General features: G+C 39.6%; 1 protein-coding gene across 3 annotated transcripts in view; it reads left to right on the forward strand.

The window, feature by feature from the left end:
* LOC106093090 (protein trapped in endoderm-1) overlaps positions 1 to 13,386 on the forward strand; it is a 340,633-nt gene that overhangs the window by 217,153 nt on the left and 110,094 nt on the right. For all 3 annotated transcript variants that reach the window (XM_059367918.1, XM_059367919.1, XM_059367920.1), the window contains exon 2: positions 783 to 884. In XM_059367918.1, the coding sequence (XP_059223901.1) occupies positions 783 to 884 (102 nt within the window). The remainder of the gene's footprint in view (positions 1 to 782; positions 885 to 13,386) is intronic.

Consider the following 13,386-nt stretch of genomic DNA (forward strand, 5'->3'; position numbering starts at 1 on the left):
AAATATCAAAATAATTTTCTCCAAAAAAAATGTTCAATGAAATGTGTAACCAAATTTGAATGAAATTTTCTCCAAAGTCAAAAGTGTAATAAAATTTTCAATGTAACTATTGAAGAAAATAAAATTTAAATAAAGTTTTGTCCTAGGTCAAACATGTATTGAAATGTTCCCTATATATTAAAGAAAAAGCATTTTTACTTAGGACAAACGTTTAGAAAGGAAGTGTAAATATTAAATCTAATTTATCTAAATGCAATTTTTCATGTTGAGTAATATTTTAAATGAGATCTGTACAGAAAGTATCGCGAATTTCGCATTCTTAAGAAACTGGTTTTTTACTTATGAATATCTACTGTGCACCACTTATAAGCTGTGATTTTGTCCGGTGAACATTCGGATACTTATTAGTGAAAAAATTTGGCAAGAGTCGTATCAGTTTCCTAAAAAAATGTCGCAAATTTAACATGTCTTCGGAAAATGTTGGACCATTTTGTACGACCAACGAAGATTATCATAGTCCAACTAAGCTTCACCAAATGCCACAATCAACATTCGGAATGCGGCCACGCACTAATTTTTGTTTTTCACACAAAAAATTTATACAGATTCTTGATTAACTTTTTGAAATAAGCAAGACGCGTTCAGGTAACGCAGCTGTCAAAGATTAACTAATCATTCAAGATTGCAGACCTTGTCAGTAAAATTTGCGGTACTTTTTGTACAGACCTCGTTAGTTGTGCAGTAACCGTTGTACAAAGTTGAATATATTTTTTTTCATGTAGCCCGCTCAATTACGATGGATGATAAAAACACCTTGTATCCCCATTCCTCAACAATGTTTGCTGCAGTGTCTGCTTGTGTCTTAACTGTCGTTGGAATTTGCGGTAAGTATTTTTTTATTCACCACCTAAGTACGTGGGTATACCCAATTTTGTGAGTTGTAATTTAATCCGTCAAGAAAGTACCATTTTGTTCGTTTTAGTACCTGAATGTACGAAAAAACTTTCTGGTTTTAAACCTTTCAGGCTCTGGATCAATCCGTATATATCAAACAGTATATAAAGTCGTACTTTTTACCCTATTGTTTAAGGTACCATTGTGGACTAACATAAATCATAATGGCCTATTTTGTACTATTTATTTCTTATAGGTACGAATTTCAGTAAACTCTTCTAGTGCCCAATATACATATACTGGCATGGAACAACTGTATCCTAAAGGTGCCATCGCATAATATGTTCTTGTCTTATGACCTGTCAAATTTAGCTATTGTTAAAGTTGAACACATACGAACGAAACTAACACATGAAAATCACTATTCAAAATAGCACGGTTTTTTTATTAGAGCGGTGCTCTATTCCTTCGGACAAAGCATAAAGAAATCTGCTGTTTTTGTTGTAAGTTGAATGAAAGCAACACCAAATTAAATTGTTTGCCCAACTTTAACAATTTGTTGCCATAAAAATCAGCTTTTGCTCACATTTTAATGTAATCTCATACAAAATAACATAAAGTGTGATAGCAAAAATAATGAATCGTATGTAAATTGGCAATTTTGACACACATAATGAAATATCAATGATACATAAAAAGTGATATGTCATTAGACAAGAACAAATAGTCTGATAACATCTTAAGTATGAGAGCTTTAGCTCATTCCGTAAAGAAAGTACCTAAATGTTCGTATTTCAAAAAATCTCCTTGTCCCCCGATATATGCTATCTAGGAGAGCTGACAGTCTATATCGCTGTGAGAGCTATAAATCAAACTGACTTTTATATTTCGGGATTGTGTTGCAATCTGCCAACTGACCGCTCTATTGTAAAGCTTGACATATTTGAGGTTATATGTACTCAGAATGATTTGACATATGAAGCTATTTGTGTTGTCTACAGCAACTTGAAAGATTCATCTCGCTCAGAAAATGGAATTAAATCGTCAACATTTTCGCGCAACACTTTGTTACAACTTTCGACGTGGATGAACAACTCAACAACAGTGTGTCAATGAACTTAATTAAATTTTTGGCGATGAAGCTCCATCAAGAACCAGTGTTTATTGATGGTATGGTGAATTCAATCGAGGTCGTAGTTCACTCCAAGACGTCCAAAATCATTTGTTGTTCCAAAAACCATTGATGCTGTTCGCAAACTGATATTGCAAGATCATCATGTAACCTATCGTGAGAAAAAAAAAATTCTTCAATCATCCGAAATATACTCCCATAGTTACCTGTTTCCCAAATTTCAGAACTCTAGATAAGTTCGTAAAGAAAGAAAAATTTTTTACATCTTAGTAGTTAAATAGACAAATTTCAAGAAAACCTCCTATTTCCCCAACATATATTGTCAAGGTGTGACTGTGTCTTAATTATGAAAGCTTTAGCTTAGTCAGTAAAGAATGTACCAAATAGTACCTATTACAGCACTACAGTACGTTTTCCTCTACTTCTGGTACGATTTGATACCGAATATTCAAGATTTCAATCAATCATTTTTACCAAATTGTTTAATTCTAGCTATCGCCGTTCGCTGCGGACGAAGATAAGCTATTTCGTACTATTTTGTCCTTTTTGGTAGAAAAATGTTCAAATTGTGAAAAAATCGTTTAGCCACCCATCATATATTTTCTAGTACATGCCAAAGTCAGAGCTGTAGCTCTATCCGTAAATAAAGTACCATATTGACCAAATGCCAAATAGCGCCAAAAAAAAAGAGAGGTTCCAAATAGTACCAATTGCGGCACTAATCGTACTATTTCTGTTTTTGGAAAATGTTTTTCACGAAATCGTATCATTTCGACACGCTCTTTCATTCCCTTCCCTTCAGAAAGTGTGTGTGGTGGAAATGACCCAATTACATTGATGCTAGAAAAAAATACTATCTTAGTCATACAGGGTGGCTGATGAAAGCCGCTACCAAAAAAAAATGTAATAACTTTTTTTCTATTTAATAATAATAATTTAATAATTAATTTAATTAATTAATTAATTAATTTAATTAATAATAATTTAATAATTAATTTAATAATTTAATTTAACATGAATAAAAGAAAAATGTATTCCATACACCGAAAAAAAAATGTAGCAATATTCATCATTGTAGCAATATTCATCAGCCACCCTGTATATAGATTGAAGGTCACAAGATCGAAAATTAGCACATGAATAGATGTTGTACAGCGGGGCGCAGTTGTTAGTTGTGGTAATATGTGATTCCACAGGAATTCCCTTGTGTGTTCTAACCATATATACAAGAAAAAGCAAGCTATGAACTGTGAGCCGACAGACGGTAGGCCCAGAGAAAACACAACAGTGCCGAAGATGGTGGCCTAACCATCAGCTGAAACGACCACTAATAGTGTGTTTGTTTCTATATCTGATCCGCATGTGTGTCTGGCAATTTCTTTTCTGTAAATCAGTATCTATTTTTGGTCAAACAAAGGATAAAAGAAAATAATTGTTAATCTATTGGAGCTATATTAAGTTATCGTCCGATTCGAGCTATAATTGAACTGAACGTTGGAGACCATAGTAGAAGTCATTGTTTAAAATTTCAGGCAAATCGAATAAGAATTGCTTCCTTTAGGGGCTAAGAAGTAAAATAGGGAGATCGGTTTATTGGGGAGCTGTATCAGGCTATAGACCGATTCAGGCCATATTTGATACGTATGTTGAAGGTCATGAAAAAAGCCGTTGTACAAAATATCAGCCAAATCGGATAATAATAATGTCGTAAGAATTTCAAGCGGCTAGCTTTATTCTTTCGAAAGTTTGCGTGCTTTCGACAGACTGACGGACGGACATGGCTAGATCGTCTTAAAATGTGTTGACGATCAATAATACATGTAAGAATATATATACTTTATTGGGTTTTAGACGAATATTTCGAGGAGTTACAAACGAAATGACGAAATTATTAAACCCTCTTCTTATGGTGTAAGGCATAATATATATATATATGTATATATATTCCAAATGAGGAATTGTGAATAAGAACAAACACCTCCCCTGTCGATGTAGAAATTTGGAGGAGAAAATGGACTTGGTTGCGTCATATCCTACGCTGACCGCGCGATGATATAGCGAGAAATATCCTAGACTGGACCCGCAAGGACAGCGAAGGAGGGGACGCCCGAAAAATACATGAATCCGCTGTACGAAAAGAAAGTTGGAATCAAACCATATATATATAGATATATATATATATATGGCGTCCCCTCCTTTGCTGTCCTTGCGAGTCCAGTCTAGGATATTTCTCGCTATATTATCGCGCGGTCAGCGTAGGATATGACCCAACCAAGTTAATTTTCTACTTCAAATTTCTACATCGACAGGGGAGGTGTTTGTTCTTATTCACAATTCCTCATTTGGAATACGGTTTGGCCAGAAAATTCGAAATATTTGTCTCTTGCAGAAATTTTTAAAAACTTGGAGATTTTACACTATTTTTGAAGATTCTGAATTTTAGTATTATGCGAGATGTCACTGCATCTCCAAACTTTGTTGAGTTACGAAAGGAGCCTCAGCATTTGTTGCTTCCAATCAAATTAAAAATAGCGTCGGCGATAGGATGCCTTTAACTCTCCCGAAAGGTAGGCTCTCTCAAAATTGTGCCAAACACACTCTCGAAGTCAATGAATAAAATGTATAGGTGTTATATAGGTACGCAGGGAGTTAATGTGGTCTGCACAAGAGCATCCTGGTTGCCAAACCCATTTTCACTTATTCCCTTTTAATTCTTTCAAAGGCTGCAGTTACTACTTCCCATGATATCTATGTCGGCGGCATAGGCGAATAGCATGTGAGTAATATGCCATATCAATTCACTTAAATATCTTGTATAGTCTTCTCCAGCAGGATATTAAAGAGATAACACGATAAGTAGTTTTCTTGTCTGGAACCTCGTTTGGTATTGAATGGTTCGGAGAGATTCTTTCCTATTCTTACTGAGGAACGTGTATCAGTAAGTGTCATCCTGCAGAGTCTTATTAATTTTGCAGGGATGGGAGCAGCTCATACCATGGCGGTATAATCGAGGCGACGAAAGGAAAGCTGGAAGGAAGGGAAGGGTTTCAATCGGATACCTGGGACGACACTTGAGGTCGAGTGCGAGGCACTGATGCCAGTGGCACAGTCTTGGACTTACGGAACCCTAGTATTACCATCTAGAAGATCATGTTACACGAATGGGTCAAAGATAGAGGACAGATTGGGCCTGGGGATTTACATTGAGAACCCAGGGACTGAGATCTGTTTTAGACTGCCTGGCCATAATACGGTCCTGCAGGCGGAGAACCGGGCGATCACGGAATGCATGAGGTGCTGTGGTGCTAACACATCTTTACGGACAGTAAAATGGTCATACGGGCAATAACAACCAGGACGGTAAGATCACGAATAATCTTGGAATGTAAGAAGGAGATCAACGCCTTCTTTGAGGATGGCAAAATCCGCATCGTTTGGGTGCCGGGCTATAACGAAGTCATGGGGAATGAAAGGGCAGACGATTTGGCGGTGAAGGCCAGAGAACTGGCGTCAATAAACTTGGTTAATCCGAAGCCTTTCGGGTCGACGCAGTCCGAGTTAAGTGCGTGCACGACGAATGCGCATGTAACACTGTGGAACAGCGAAACAGTCGATAGGACGGCGAAAACCCTATAGGTTGATCTGGCTCGTGAGAGGACGAGGCGTTTACTGAAAAGAAGTAAGGAGGAAGTCAGAATAGCTATTAGTATCATAACGGGAAGCATAGGTCTACGAGCTCACTTATGCAAAATCGGTTCGGCAAGTGATAGCACGTGTAGGTTATGTGGGGAAGATGATGAGACGTTGGAGCATTTCCTATGTAATTACCTTCCGCGAAAGCAAGGCAAAAGACACCGGATTTTAGGTGGGGACACAATACCAGACATGAACCAACTTAGGGGAGTGGCATGGAAAACAATCAAGGATTTGATAGGTTAGATTAGGTTTAAGTGGCAGTCTGCCAGCAGACTCACTTAGACGTTTTGTCCATTGTGATACCACAGGAACAGAAAAAGGAATATGCCTTCTAGTTTCTACAGTTGAACTTACCAGATCGTTTTAAGAAACCCAATAACTTGCGAATGTTCACATCCGCTAAATCAGATAGGTTCGCAAAGAAATGAGAACCTAAATTGGAACACCTTCTAACTGCAAGTGCGGGACACACACACACGGAAGGTGTTCTATAGTCTCTTCTTCTTCGAACCTTTAAGGCATGAAAAAGTCGTTGCTGGCAACCTTCAGTCTGTCAGCATGTTTTCCGATTAAACAGTGACCTGTCATGACTGACACAATGACTGAGACGTCTGTTTTAGCCAATGACAGCAAAGCAGTAGAACTCTTCAAGTATGGATTAGGCCACATAGTTTTGCAATGCTCACAGCCCCCTCCTTGTGACCAACTATCATTCGTTGCGTTTCGGGCCTGATCCTGAAAGGTAGGTTAGATTAGGTTTAAGTGGCAGTCTGCCATCAGACTCACTTAGACGTTTTCGTCCATTGTGATACCACAGGAACAGAAGAAGGAAGATGCCTTCCAGTTTCTACCGTTGAATTACCCAGATCGCTTTGAAAAGCCCAATAACTTGCGGATGGTCACTTCCGCTAAAGGTTCTCAAAGAAATGAGAACTTTAGGAACTCCTTCTAACTGCCAGTGCGCGACACACACACAGAAGGTGTTCTATAGACTCTTCTTCCTCGATGTCCCTACAGCTTCTGCAAAAGTCGTTGATGGCATCCTTCAGTCTGTCAGTATGTTTTCCGATTAGACAGTGACCTGCCATGACGGACACAATGACTGAGACGTCTGTTCTAGCCTGTCTAGATAGATGAGGCCACATAGTTTTGAAATGCTCACAACCACCTCTTTGTGACCATCTATCATTCGTGCCTTTCGAGGCTGGTACTGAAAATTTTGCTTACATGTCGCTAGAGGCATACTAACAGATTCCAATGCCCCTGTAGTGTGTAAGGTAGTTCCTAGTCTCGCAAGCCCGTCTGCTTTAGAATTCCCTGGGATATCTTTCTGGCCCGGCATCCAGAGCAGATAAATTTTGAACTGTTCCGCCATCTCGTTGAGAGATCTGCGACAGTCAAGGGCGATTTTTGTGTTCAGAAATACGTTCTCCAGGGATTTAATGGCTGTCTGACAAGATATTTATGCCAATCGTCGTAATGACATTATATCTTAGCCATTCCACCATTTCCTAAATTGCAAGGGTCCCTGCTTGATACACACTCCAGGGGTCAGGTAACGTCTTTGATATGACCAGTTCTAGATATTTGGAGTTCACCCCAAAGCCCACATTGCCGTTTAGTTTGGAACCACCATTTACTTAATTGCAAGGATCTCTGCTTGATACAAAGTACAATATGGTACTGTAATTTTTATCAAAAAGCGGCCCAGGTAGGGTGTAATCCAGACTGCCAGGAACATCGGATATTGTATCAAGTATAACACAGTGTCCGTAGCCGCCACATGACCAATGAGAAAGCTCCCTTAATCTCACGGCAGTGGTCGCTGTCCAGAGGCATAAGGTGTAGCATTAAATTCAGTGCATCAGAAGGTGTCGTCCTCAGTGTCGTCCTCTGTGATGCACAAACAAGCCATCCTCTGGATCCGGTTAAGTATTGAACGGTAGGCGGATTTTTGAAGCGCAATTGCCACGTCATCAGCGTATGCCTTTTTCTTACAGAGACTATAATATATTGTTAATGGCTATAATCCAAAGTAGAGGAGACAGTATACCTCCTTGAGGTGTCCCTTTGCCGACCTATCTTTTTAGATCCACAGATCCCAAGCTTGCCGTAATTCATCTTTTAGTAAGTAAGTTAATAATAAACTCTCTTACGGTAGAGTTGATGCCTAGAAACTCCAACTCCGTCGGTTTTACATTATTGAAAGCACCTGCATGCTGCTGCCGCGACAGGCGATCTCCAGGGATCTTTGCCCTAAGTTATGTTTCTATCAACCTCTCACGAGTCTTCAGCATAAAGGATGACAGACTTATAAAACGAAAATCTTTCGCCTTCGTGTGGTTGGGTTTTCCTCCTTTCGGAATAAAAATGACCTTTGTGTCCCTCCATCCCACAGGTATATATGACATTCTGATACAAGCAGAGTATATCTCCCTAAGCCAGGGAACCAGTCTATCAGACACAGCTTGTAATTCAACCGGTGATACATCATCAGGGCCTGGCGACTTAAAGGAGTCGAAACTTCTTATCGCCCAAAGGATTTTCGGGTCAGACACAATTTCCTAATAGCCTCCGACGAATGCATATCAGTGACAACCTTTTCTGGCGCCACGTTGTCCGTTGGAGAATTTCCCTGGAAATGTGTATCAACGAGTAGTTCTAGTGTTTCCTTACTAGTCATTGTCCATACATTCTCTGACTTCTGAATATACCCCACCGTAATAGGTCTCGAGGACAGAATCTTCCTCAGCCTAGAGGCCTCAGATGTATCCTCCACGGAGCTGCAGAATTCTACCCAGGATTTTTTCTGAGCCTTTCTATGGTTAGCCTTATAAATGTCCAATCGTGTGGTGCTCTTGTGGCTTTTGCTCTGTTGAAGAATTTTTTGCAGTCCTTCCTTAGACCAACCAGCCCCTTGCTTGGCACTAGGACATGCTGATACAAGCGAGTCATTCAGGGCCTTCGTGATCCGCTTGACCACTATGTCTATATCCTCCGTAGAATCCACTTCCTTTTCTAGTCTAGAAAGGATAGTGGTGCAGAATTTGTGCCGAAATTTATCTCAATCCGCCTTTCTTTCTGTTTTGCCGAGAGACCACTACTTCAGTACTTTCTCCAAGGCTAAAACTAATATAACGATGATCAGAGAAGTTGTGGTCATCCAACACTTCCCAGTCGCATATTCTTCCACTTATATCTTCCGACACAACGCAGTATATACAATAGTACCTCCTGCCTGTTCCTGGTAATATATTTCCGTTTATCCCATTTATTATAAATCGCCAGATTGTAACTTATAATACAACATATTTGATAAGCAGCTCACCCTTTTCGTGGACATCCGAACTTTCCCATACCTGGTGATGTGCATTAGCATCACTTCCTACAATGAGGCTTTTCTTCCCTACAGAAGCAGCTTCAACCAGCGACTTAAGGTCTGAAGGCGGCATCTCTGAATCGTGTGCCATATATTGGGAAGCCAGCCAGTAATGAGACTTGTTTATTTCAAGGCTGGCTGCTACTAAATCTTCAGTGCTTGGCGACGGAAGATGAAAAACATTTAGACTACCCTTTGCAAGAGTACAGGCTCTGTGTCTCCCATTCCCAGTACCCTTGAGAAGTTTAAATCCCGGAATTATTAGTCCGCGTACCATTCCTTCACACACCCATGGTAAACCACGTCAAATCCCCCTGCCATCAGGAGGACTTTAGTTCTGCCGAAGCGGCCTTACAATGGTGGAGTTTTTTCTGTAGAAAACGGACCATAGTCATGATTCAGAACTTCCACCACTGTTGTGTTAGCCTCTTCTTCTGATTCCATCAGGAGTTCATCCTCACAAGATTCGTTAGAACTTGTCATGATGAGCTTCCGTACGCATCCAGGGGCAGGTGAGAAAGCTGTGGAATCATTCTTCCTCAGCACACTGGACACTTGCGGTGTGGACGATTTCTCCTTAGATTCTTCACAAAATGCTGCTGTCGAAGTATCGATCCCATCCCCTTCTGCCTCAATTGTGGCAGGGGGATTTTCAGTCTCCTGTAATCTGCCAGATTTTAGCGATGTGGTCGATAGTTCCTCAGGCAAGTGTTCAGCAACAAGTGCTGAGTCGTCTCCTGATTCCCAACCCCATCGCATCTATAGACCCGTAGGATACAACCCCTTTAGACTTGTTGAGGTCTGCGAGACAGCCGGAGTTTAGTACGAATACTGCATGTCTCCTGTCACCATCAGCCTCATCCAGTCTACCAATCTTCTTGTCGGTGGTTGAAACGTACAACGATACATTACAATTGAGCGTTGATCGCCGAAGGCAATTAGCCAGTTTCGGCCTCGATACCAGCCTGCATCGTCACAAACTGGAGGAGACCCAGGAAATTCCACAAGGACATCGGAGTATACTTATGACAGTTCATTGACTATCCCACTCCAGTTATTTCTAGGTATGCAGCCCTGTTCTTCTCCCTTGTTCTTGTCTGTTGTTCGCCCTAGTTATTTTAGGCATGGCATGCCTTCCATGTGACCGCAGCCTTTTGGCTGACTGCAGTTTCCGAATCAAGACGTTTAGTCTTTGAGGTAGCCTTTGCAGCGAATTCCCGAGCCCAATTTAGGGAGTTTCTCTCTCTATTAAGGAGAGTCTTAGGATCATTCGCAAGCCTCTCAATAAATCTGAGAGCGATCTATCTATTATTATTCCAACCTCCAAAGAGCTCCACACAAAGGCGCAAACAAGAATGGCCAACCCATTAAAAATATTAATTCGATTTTTTTTTCAAAAAATTCTAAATCTAATTACGAGTTTTATTGAAAAGGAGTGAAAATCAATAATAACAATAATTAAAACAAAAAAATTTTGTGTCAGAGAGAAATCGGTCTATACGACACCCCCTTACTCGGGCCTTTCCCCGGTTCAGTAGCGGGTACACTCATCTTCCAGACATCAGGTACTATATAAGTGTTCAAAGTCAGGTTAAGGTCAGTTATAATGTACTCGACTGCAGGCAAATCCAGATTTTTCAGCACGGAGGTGGTCCATATGAGACTTAGAAGAAAACAGTCGGAGCTCGTAGAATGATGTTGATATTATTCCACTGTGCAATTAATCAACACTGGCGACCCATACTTCAACAATTGTCTTTTATGCACCATTTTGCTGAAATCTCAAATACTGTTCGCAAGCGCATTGGTTTTAGCTTTCTTTTCTTGGTTTTAGCTTTGCAAAAACTACAGAAGTATGCAATACAAATTTAACAGGAAGGAGCAGTTGGCCAACAACAAAAAATCGAGTGTACTTTTTGCTAAAATCAGTGATTAGTGCAACCAGTGATTTGTGTGTGTTATGGTTCTTATCTATAATGCGCACACACAACCAAAACTCGTTGACAGATAGTGCACTTTGCGAGAAAAAATTGTACTTAGCTGTTTGCTGTACACTACCATGGTCAATACGTCTTGGTAATATTTGTGGAGGACTTGTAATGGACTTCGAATGTAACATGTTTGGTATAATTGGGGTCGCAGTGCATACCCTGCAAGAAGTTTGGGGTAAATTAACCCCTGTTAACACAAATTACCAATCATATCACCAGTCATTCCAGTCCATTGTGTGGCTGCTTTGGCTTATTTTCCCTTTCACAGAATAAACCGGAGTCCTTTTGAAAGGACTATCTGAATTTCGGAAGAGAAACAATACCACCTTATCTCTCAACATGATTGGATTTGACTCAACTTGTCAGTTCTAAATAGATGAAAACATTTCGAATTCAAACTATAGAATCTTACAAGATGCCCTCTCCCTAAAAAGAAAGAAACTTTTACACTCAGCTTATACTTTCAACGGACTAGTGTATGTGAAGCGTGATCCCAGCGACGTTCCGGTATGCACTGAAAATTATGATGCTTTAAATGGGTTTCGTCATACTAACCACGCACAAAATCCTACTACTAACATCATCTCATAAACTACAACTAATCTCATGTCATTTATGTTATCCTATATTTAGTTCTTTTCCCATTTTTATGTTATGAATTTGAGCTCACCAGGAATAGGGAAACTTATTCATATAGAGATTTTCCCAGTCTCGACCATGATTTTTTGCTTTCGGGTGCTGTGCTCATGGACTGGGATCTGATATTTCGTATGGAAACTATCGATGAACAAAATGACTTTCTACAGAGGAATATCCGTGACCTACAGGAACTTACGGTTCCACTCAAGACTAGAGAAGTGTCCACCATAACGAAACCGTGGTTCTCCCGGGATATTCGTTCGGCTATTCACGGAAGGAATATGTCGCATTGCAGGTGGAGACATTTCAGGACTCCTGAATTACATGATGCCTTTCGCTCAGCAAGAGACCACGTCAATAAGTTGATTAAGATAGCGAATAAAGACTACTATTACAGACGCTTTACCTCTGCAATAGGCTCCAAGAGAACGTGGAAGGTTATTCGAGACATAGGAATTGGGAAAGATACTAATAGATGTTCAACAAACTTGGATATCAATGGACTTAATGATGCATTTGTTAATGTCCCACAGATCCCAATTTCTATGGCTTCAATATCTCCCTCTCTCTCGACGACGACTCTGGTTTTGGCTTCAGCTGTATTAGTCCGATGTCCTTGAGTGTGTCGCGACTGTAAAGTTTAACGCTGTCGGAACTGATGGCATTGATCCTAGATTTGTAAGACTCTTGATCCCCCTTATTATTCCTCATGTAACCTATGTTTTCAATAGGATTTTGACCACGAGTTATTTTCCATTGGCGTGGAAACATGCCAAAGTCATCCCACTGCCTAAAAATTCCAAGGAATATAGACCAATTGCGATTCTTTGTTACTTGTTCAAGGTCTTTGAGAAATTGTTGTATTTGCAAATGTCGTCTTTTGTCAACGAGAACTCTTTGTTATATGTGAGACACTCCGGGTTTTGACCTAAACAGCTGCGAAACTGCCTTGGCAGAGGTCACTGAGAGGATCAGGGTCAATTTGGAGAATGACAAGATAAATTTCCTTGTTCCTTTTTGACCATTCTAAGGCATTTGACACTGTGGATCATTCCTTGTTATGCGACATGACATATTCGTTCAAAAGCTGTGATGAATTGTATAGCTATAGTTTCTTAGTTTTAAGTGTTTACTTTGTACAATTGTTGGAGATATTACCCGCACTTTAATTATAAGAATTTTATATTCTTGTTGTGCGGGTGTAAATAAATAAATTACAAATCACAAAATACACCCGCTTAAATGTGTCTATTAACACAAATTATCGGTTATATCACCAGTCATTTTAGTCCATTGCTTGGCTACTTTTGCGTTTTCTCTTTTCACAGAATAAACCGGTAAATACACCGTCTTAAATGTATCCATGTTGGGGACAGTTCGCATTTTTCTTAGGTACGCATTCGTTGTTCTTGGTGTTTTTCTTGTTGTACACACATCGTATAAAAAAAAAAAACAACAAACAATCACGTTGTTTGTTGCACACACATCGTATGAAAAGAAAACATAATAATAGGTAAGTTATACAAAATATGTGTTAAATAATGCAATATTCAAATATATTTTATTTTTATTACTCTTTTGTAGAAGCAATTTCACCTTCCATACAGGAGGGAAGGCCGGATCAGTGATTAAGGAATGCAATACTTTAGATGAAA

The sequence above is a fragment of the Stomoxys calcitrans genome, chromosome 4 (assembly GCF_963082655.1).
Source record: "Stomoxys calcitrans chromosome 4, idStoCalc2.1, whole genome shotgun sequence".
Classification (NCBI taxonomy): domain Eukaryota; kingdom Metazoa; phylum Arthropoda; class Insecta; order Diptera; family Muscidae; genus Stomoxys; species Stomoxys calcitrans.